The 9424-nt window shown below is 41.4% G+C and overlaps 1 protein-coding gene across 1 annotated transcript in view; it reads right to left on the bottom strand.

The window, feature by feature from the left end:
• kmo (kynurenine 3-monooxygenase) overlaps positions 1-9424 on the bottom strand; it is a 130680-nt gene that overhangs the window by 60564 nt on the left and 60692 nt on the right. Inside the window, exon 6 of the mRNA XM_054736076.2 lies at positions 184-271. Within this exon, the coding sequence (XP_054592051.2) occupies positions 184-271 (88 nt within the window). The remainder of the gene's footprint in view (positions 1-183; positions 272-9424) is intronic.

Genomic DNA, 9424 nt, shown 5'->3' with positions numbered 1-9424 from the left:
CAAAGACCAACAATTACCATGTGACTAAAAGTCACTCAACTATTAGCTTTGCAGATCTCAAGAAGTTAGCATGCACAAGCAGAGAGGAAAACTGAGTGATAAATCGTTGGAACAAAAATCCAAGTGTGTGCCTGCAGTAACAATTTGTCTGCATGCTTACGTGGGAGATCAGTGGCTATTTACCTGGCAAAGGTCATTAGCCCTGTTTCAGTGCTCCAGTCTTGCAGCTTGTGGTTAAAGTTCAGCTTTGTGTTAGCGTAGGTCTCCGCCTCTGTGGGGTAAAATTTCACAAGAGGTTGTGTCAATAGTGCAGGAATGGCAAATCAAACATTTAATTAAAACATAAAGGAGACTGAAAACCCAGAATGACAGCTTAATGTGAATGAGGCTATCTGAGGATCTGGAATTAGCAATGTCACACTCCAAAATCTCTTTAGCTCAAACGTCACTGTGGGAACCTGAACCAGAACTGATAAACATGACAATCTCTCTTTGTTAGGTAATTTGATTTTATCCCATATTACCTTAAAGGACGACACACCCTTTGATAGAGAGAGTAAATTGATTATTTGTAATGTCCATGTGTGTGTCTCAACCAGCCCCACTCTGCTCCAGCCTTTACCTCACCAGCTCTGCATACCCGTGGTCTCCATCAGGAGACTAGAATGTTAGGTAATATTTAATCTCCATAACCCTGGAACCTGTAATAACACACATGACAACAAGGAAGACATTTTACCCTGAGTCTCCAGAACACGGAGAGTTAACGCAGAGAAACCTCCTCCGAGGCTTCCCCCACGTCACTCCCATGTGCTCCTAGTTCTTCAGGGGCTTTATTCACCAAATGGATGGGGGGAGAAGGCGGACCTTCTCAAGTTACAGAGTTACAGAGTTCTCTCAATTAACATCTTTGCTCAACCTTTTTATGAACGTACCAACACAGAGATTCATGATGTGTAATGGGCATCTTTTAGGTCTCAAAAAGGTTCATTTATAAAAATACCCAACACTCTTCAGCACATCCAGGCAATCTAATTAAAGATGGAACAGGTTCCCTCGTATCAGTTCTAAATGTTCACTGAAACTCTACTGGAACTAATCCTTCTAGCTCAAAAACACATCCCCTGATGCTGCTTGATGCACTAAGGCAGGGGTTCCCATTTCCGGGGTCGCAATACGCCCCTGCTGGGTCACGAAGCAAGGCTCTTACGGCAGCTCAATTTGCGACTGACGGGTTACTTTGCAGCGCTGCGGTAAACACGTTTCTTCTGAACAACTCAAATATTCCAAAATGTTTTACGGTAATATGGTTTATATGCAATATGAAGCGCTGGTTAACACATATTAGAGATAATGAACAGAAGCCAACTGATCATGCAGCAGCAGCAGACTCGAGGAACAGCACATCTGAGGCGGGAGGCTCATAAGCTGCAGTGTAAGGCGCAGCTGAATCAGCCTTCGCCTAAATTTCACAGGTATCGAGAGGAATATATCCAGTATGGATTTACGTGCACTGTTATAAACGAAATACAATACCCCCAATGTGTAATGTGCACTGAGTTGCTTGCAAATGAGAGCTTTAAGCCTGCAAAATTGCTTTGACATTTGAAAACTAAGCACTCCTCATTTGCAGCTAAACCAGCAGACTTCTTCCGTCGAAAAGAGAGAGCATTTCAAAGCCAAAAGAAAGTTATGACCAACCAGAAAACAATCTCTGCAAAAGCTCAAAAGGCATATGAGGTGGCATATTTAATTGCACAGGCAAAAAAAACGCACACAATCTGAGAGATCCAAATAAAACCTGCTGCTATCGCAGTGAGCCAAATAATGCATGGAGATAAACAAGCCCAGGAGCTGAAAGCGGTCCCGCTGTCTGATGGGACAATATCCCGGCGCATCACAGAGATGGCGCAGGACATCAAGCCTCAGTTGAATGACAGAGTCAAGAGAGGAAAATACGCTTTGCAGTTAGATGAATCCATAGATGTCGCAAACTCTGCACAGCTGCTCGTTTTTGTCAGATACAGTTTTGATGGAAAACTTCACAAGGACATGCTGTTTTGCACCACACTGTCAGCAAAGTGCACAGGTGAGGACATTTTCACAGAAATTGATAAAAAACTGAAAGAGGAGGGGCTGTCTTGGGATGAATGCATCAGTGTGAGCACAGATGGTGCTGCAGCAATGCTGGGGAAAAATAAAGGGCTTAAAGCAAGAGTTGTACAAGTGGCCCCACACATAAACTTTACGCACTGCATTATCCACAGAGAAGTTCTGGCGAGTAAATCGCTAGACCCAGAGCTTAAAACGGTGCTTGAGAGTGCAACATAAAATCCCGTCCTCTGAACACAAGACTGTTTACTGCTCTCTGCAACAAAATTGTATCAGAGCATCAAAGTCTGCTTTTCCACACAGAAGTCAGGTGGCTGTCACGGGGAAACGTTCTCAGGCGCTTGTTTGAGCTGCGGGATGAGGTGCGCCTATTTTTGTTGGAGCACGGGTCTCACCTTGCTGCCCATCTGACTGATCCTGACTGGTTAACAAGGCTAGCATACTTGGCTTGCATATTTGACAAGTTGAATGGGTTAAACCCATCACTACAAGTTGAAAACGCAAACATCATGTCACTGAATGACAAAATCAATGCATTCAAAAGGAAACTGGATCGGTGGTCTGCACGAGTAAAAACGGGCTGTTTTGACATGTTTCCTGAACTGGAGGAGTTCATCGAGGAAAATGATTTATGTGTTAACACCGTTAAGGGGTTTATCACTACGCACCTTCAAACCCTCTTGGAACACTTAATCAAGTTTTTTCCTGAGGAAAAAACTCCAGAAAAATATGACTGGATAAGATCTCCATTCACCGTAACAAGCACACATCATTTGTCATCCGACATTGAGGACGCACTGGTTGAACTGTCAAGCGACCGCACCTTAAAGAGCGCTTTTAACTCAAAGATGCTTGCTGAGTTCTGGATTTCAGTTGAGAGAGAATATCCACAGCTTTCTAAGGCTGCGATTGACATTCTGATGCCGTTTGGGTCCACATACCTGTGTGAAAAGACTTTCTCAACCCTCACATATATTAAAAATAAATACAGATCACGTCTTAACGTGCAGGATGATCTTCGAGTGGCCATCTCTAAAATTAAACCCAGAATGGACTTGCTCGGCTCCAAGCATATTGCCCACCCATCTCATACATTCTGAAAATGTGAATAAGCATGGAAACAAAGTTCCTCTGTATTACATCGTTTGTGACTTTGCATGAGTTTTTTTTTTTTTTTTGCTACATCGAAATGAAAGCACTTTTCCATTACCATTTTTTAAGATTTCATCAAGAGTTGCATTTGTTACAAACATTTGTAACCCGTTTAGGAGTTTTGTTTTAATATGTTCTGGAAATGTTTACTCAAGGGAGGCAGAGATGCATGTCCATTTGTTGCCATGGCAATGCTGTGTATGTGTGAGCGTGTGCAGGGAGGAGGGGGACGGGAGAGAGTAAAATTAGGAAGAAAGTGTGGAGATTGTTGTGGCACTGAGTTGCTGTCACTTTAGAAGCTGAAAATTAACCAAAATGCTAACTGACTGCCTTGTTCTTATACAAAAACTGCAAAGGATTGTAACATATTAAAGTTTTCACACAACAGCAAGAATGTCTTCAGAGTCGCCTTTTACACTTTTCAAATGTAAATTCGTGCCATATTTACCTGTTGAGGGTTCTAAATCTGTCTATTTGAGTACACTTATTAAAGATTAAGTTCCACGTGTGTGTTTAATTATTTCACTCATCTCAAGGGGGTTGCGAGACTTTGAAACTGTTAATTTATGGGTCACGGACTGAAAAGTTTTGGGAACCCCTGCACTAAGGCATGTAAAAAGGCTGTCAAGACGCTAAAACTCAGAATCACAGCCTCAATTGAGACAAATGGGAATGAAAAGTGTTTTATTCATGTCTGTAAAAAAGAAAAATAAATAAACCTTTCAGTTAAAATTAAAGAAAAGAAAAATGTTTCAGTTTATTACTTTTAAAACTATAGCTGTGCTCAAAAGTATGAATTAAATGTTGATTTTCTGTTTTTCACATAGTCAAACTTATAAATACTGGTTTTAATTTAGACACACATTTACTTTAATATTCTAATGAGTGGGGCCAGAAAGCCTATCAGAAATCAAATTTGATACATGTTTGGGTCATTGTCCTGTGAGAACATCCAACTTTGTCTAAAGTCCAACCATCAAGCTAGCAATTTCTGGTGAAGTGAAGAAACTAGATGTAGACTTCCACTTTAATGGTTAGCCATGAGTGGCCTTAAATCTGTGGAATGCCTTTTAACCTCTCCTTGTGAGGCTTACTCTATTTGTTCATTTAAAATGCAGCTGGAGACACTTATTTAGACAAGCTTTTATTTTTTAGGTTTAATTAACTGGCTTTTAATGGTATCCCCTGTCTATCTGTAATCGGAATTTGTGTTTATTGTAACTGCTTTTATGTTTTTATTGGAGGTTTTTGTGCAGCACTTTGTGATTTTATCTGTGAAAATTGCTATAAAAATACATTTCTTCTTTTCAAGTACCACACCATGATGATACCACCTCCATGCTTGAAGGTTGGCTGAGTTCTTAGGTCTTGGGTCATCGTGGATCACCTTTATGACTCAACATGTTGTGGAAACGTTTTGCTGAATTTTGAATCAATCTAACTGAAACGTTCAGTCTGTTGGATATTTTTTTCATCAAAAAAGATAGCTAAATATTTCAGTTGAGCTTGAAGGTGTTAATTTTTTCTTTCTTGATCCTCTGTCCATGAAGGTGTAAACATGAATTTACAGTGGGCAGAGACACTGTTCCAGTTCATGATAGCTTTGAGCCTCATCAGTTCTTGGGATGTTCTTTAAAGTTATTTAGATATGGCTCTACAATCCACAATTCTCTTTCATAAATCTTGATGGAGTTTTTTTGGGTTATTGGTCAATCCATTATGTACTGTCAAACAAGTAATTTTTATGGTGCCATTGCTGGGGCGTATCATAATCACTGATAATAAGGTAATGGGTCTTGGTCTTGTCAAGTTACAAGACATTCTAGACATTCTAGTGCTTTATAAAAATAAGCTTTGACAAGCTACAATTGCATATTTTTGTTACTAATTCAGAGAATAAGACTCATCCTAAATTTATTTTCAGCACAGTTGTCAAACTTACACAGAATCATAGCTCTGAACCATCTTTTCCTTCAGCAGCAATTACTTTATGAGATTTTTCATGAATGAAGTTCATTAGAAAAAAATTCTTTAGCATACTCCCTGTGACGACCCTCGTCCCCTCGGTCCGTCCTCTCATCCCAACCTGAGCCTTTTGTCCCTGCTGCAAAAGAACCAGCACCAGGGACAGTGCCAGGAGCGGCCTGCTCACACCTTCCAGCGCCCTTTCAGGACCTTGGAGAGAGGCACGCCAGCGAAGATCGCAGCTGACCTGCATCAGTGATCAAGCAGCTCCCAGCTCCTTAAAAGAGGAGCACTACAGATAGTCTGGGAGATCCTGGATTAGCCGGTGATTCTCCCTTAGCTCACAGACACTTTTGGCTACCGTTACCAATCGGGTTTAAGGTTTACACCGTTACCGTTTGGGTTTAAGGTTGCTGCTGGGAGATCCTGGATTAGCCGGTGATTCTCCCTTAGCTCACAGACACTTTTGGCTACCGTTACCAATCGGGTTTAAGGTTTACACCGTTACCGTTTGGGTTCAAGGTTTGTTGCTAAAGATCCAGGAGTAGCCTGAGATTCTCCCTCGCTCATTATTTGTTTTAAGGTTTTCTACTAAGGATCCAGGATTAGCCTGGGTTCCTTCTGAGCGCGTTTCACACGCCTTGCTAAGGATAAACCTTTTGTGTTGCTGGCTACGGGTTGTTTTCCATAGGGGTTGGGCTTAATTATCCTTTTTAGTAGGATTTAACTGACCTAGGGTCAGTTTTCTTGTGTTGGTGGTTTTTATCCCCATTTGGACTTCTGAGCCAGGGATATTTTTCATTTTGGTGGTTAAGTTAAGTTAGGCGGAGAGCCTTTATCATAAGCAGTTAGTCTGCTTATGTTTTCAGTTTCCACCTTATTTTGCACCACTACTGTTATGCCTTCTTTGCCGTTCAGACAGCGGACACTTTTTGTTAATTAATCCTTTTGTTTTACTCAAACCTCCTCGTCCTTACACACCTACACCTATTTTCTTGTGTTAGTCCCCTCATCCTCCTAGACCAGAGATCACTAATAGGCGGACCTGGGTCCGGATCCGGACCGAAATGCTGTCTGGTGTGGACCCGAGCCTAATGCCAAAATAAAGTTCGCCTAATTTTATAACCGCTTCTGGCCGGTGCAGCTATTGCATTCTTTACGGTAGTATTCTAGCATCCATGAACACCCACAGGCCAATTGTGCACGAGTTTAGCCAGACCACGTGACACCAACAAGCCAATAACATGTTGCATTCCTGCCAGAAAATACAGGCGATACGTAGCTAAAATAAACGTTTCAGACGGAGAGGAGAGCAGTGAAGAGCAGAAATTCGAGAAAACGAGAGATTCAGGCGGAGAGCGGTGGAAAGAAGGAGACATTCAGGCAAAGAACAGGAGAGCAGCGACAAGGAGAGATTCAGGTGGAAAGGAGGAGGAATTCAGGCAGAGAAAAGGAGAGCGGCGACAGGCGACAAGGAGAGATTCAGGCGGGTGAGACGGAGAGAAGTAGAAAAAGCAGAAATGGCAGCCTCTAAAAAACGGAAAGTGGACAGCGAAAATAGAGCAATTAATCCAGAATGGACATAGTCATTTCTCTTTGTTCTTCCCACTGGTGGCACAATACCTGTTTGTCTCATATGTTCAGAAACAGTGGCACTTATTAAAAGTGGCAATGTGAAACGCCATTATGAGACAAAACACAAATGTTTTGAAGAAACATATCCCCTCAGATCAGAAGTAAGATAAGAGAAAATACGTAGTCTCAAAGCCCAATATGAACAGTCCACCAGGATCCTGAGCCACACGTTCACTGCTCAGCAACGAGCCCATGAGAGTTCCCTCAGAGTTTCTTGGATTTTGGGTCAGCACAAAAAACCATTTACTGATGGAGAGGTTGTCAAAGAGTGTATGACAGCAGTTGCTGAAACACTGTTTGAAGGAAAAGAAAAACAAGAAGTTTGTGAAAAAATAAAGCAATTCCCCATATCAGCATCATCTGCTACAAAGAAAATTGAAATACTGACTCAGGATGTTGTAGCCCAGCTAGATGAAGCCATACAGAAGGCACCATGTGTAGGTTTGGCTGTGGATGAGTCCACCGACGTGTGTGATAATGCTAAGCTGTTGGTTTATGTGAGGTTTTATTACGCAGAGCAGAAAGCATTCTATGAAGACCTGCTGGGTATTACTCCTCTTCAGACCAGCACAACAGGATAGGACATCTACCTGGCCATTATGGAGATGTTGGCAAAGAGAGGAATTAAGCCTTCAAAAGTGATTTCAATAACTACAGATGGAGCCCCTGCTATGATAGGGAGAGAAAAGGGAGCTGTAACAAGAATGAAGAAAGACAACCCTGACCTCTTAACCTACCATTGCATTATTCATCAATCTGTCCTCTGTGCCTCCCTGTCAGATGAGCATGCTGAGGTGATGACTTCAGTGATGAAAATTATCAACTTTCTTAGAGCGTCCTCTTCCTACCAGCATCGCATGCTTAGAGAATTCCTCAAAGAAGTTGATGCCAATGCTGATGATCTTCTGCTGCACAACAATGTGAGATGGCTCAGCAAAGGCAGAGTTTTAGCACGCTTTTGGGCCATCAGGAGGGAAGTAGCATCTTTTTTGGCAGAGCTAAAACATCATAAGGCAACACAGTTTTCTACATTTCTAGAAAATGAGAAGCAGATGGACAATGTTGCCTTTTTGGTTGATATAACTTCACATCTAAACGAACTGAACTTGAGGCTACAGGGCAAGGACAATTCCATTTGTGAACTAATGACAGCTGTCCGTGCCTTTCAGAGAAAACTTGAAATGTTCAAGGACTTGCAGGAAGACTGTGTCCACTTCCCAGCAGTGCAGGAACAGGTTCAGGGACAGCGAGATGTCTCGTCGTTTGTTGACTTCATTGATAAGCTTATTGCTAACTTCAGCAATCGTTTTGATAGCTTCAGCATTGGCCAGCAGCTCACCATGTTCATTCAGAACCCATTCCTCATCACAGATGTCAGGAGCTTCTCAAAGGAAGCCACACAGCATTTTTAATGGGTCAATGCCAGGGATCTTCAGATGGAGTTAGTTGACCTCCAAGCAAACGTGGCCATGAATGAACTGTCTGCCAGGACTGACCCGTCCTCATTCTGGCTCCAAATGGTTCCTGAGACAGCTTTCTCAAGTCTAAAGAAAGTAGCCCTGTACATCCTGACCATGTTTGGTTCCACCCACAACTGTGAGGCAGCGTTCTCCACAATGAACATTATAAAAAACAAATATCGGTCCAGGCTCACCAATGAGCATCTCCACACATGCATGAGGATGGCTCTGTCTCCATTCAAGCCCAGGTTCAAAATGTTGGCAGGACAAGCAAGAGCTCACTTCTCTCACTAAGTAAAAATGTGGAAAACATTAACCTAAATATATGTTCAGTTATTACATGTGTGCTGAGTCACATTTTTTAAAATCATTTCAAGACTTTTTAGTTCGCACGTGAAGAGGAAAAATGTAAAAAATTAAGCTTTTTCTACATTTATTCTGAAGTTAGTAGTTTGTGAAGATTCAGTTGCCATGTGTTATTTTCTTGTTGACACTTTTTTCTACTTTTATTTAGTAAATGAGAGAATATTCCAAATAAATCATTTACATGTTCAACACTTTAAGTGACAATAAATGTCATAAGTATTTGAATTACACTGAAGTATTTCTGATTTGATATGCAAATTAATAATGCAGATGTTGATAAAACTGCTAGGATACTTAAATACATGTCACACTATTGTAGGTCGGACATAATGATCTTTCGGACCTCGGGCTAAAAAATTCTTTCTGACTGGACCTTTTTAAATAGTATTTGTATACCCCTGTCCTAGACCGTCAGAGGGGGCGTAACACTCCCTAATGCAAATTCTTCTTCCTCAGTAAGTGAGGCAGCATCAGAGGTAACTGTAGAACCTCATCTGTGTTTGAACTGTTTTGATTCATTTGGATTTTCAGAGTTATAAAAAAATATGACCTTCACCTAAACCTTCAACTTGTATTTTAGACCCAATCCCAACCAAATGCTAAATATGCTTCTCCTTTGGTTGCTGCCACTATTTTAGAAGTTTATGTTTATTTATTTGGCAGACGCTTTTATCCAAAGCGACTTACAATTTATAACCTATAGGGCATGTTGTGATCTGTGGGGGAAACCGGAG

Source organism: Nothobranchius furzeri, chromosome 12 (assembly GCF_043380555.1).
Source record: "Nothobranchius furzeri strain GRZ-AD chromosome 12, NfurGRZ-RIMD1, whole genome shotgun sequence".
NCBI classification, from domain to species: domain Eukaryota; kingdom Metazoa; phylum Chordata; class Actinopteri; order Cyprinodontiformes; family Nothobranchiidae; genus Nothobranchius; species Nothobranchius furzeri.
This window is presented reverse-complemented; position numbering and strand designations above follow the sequence as displayed.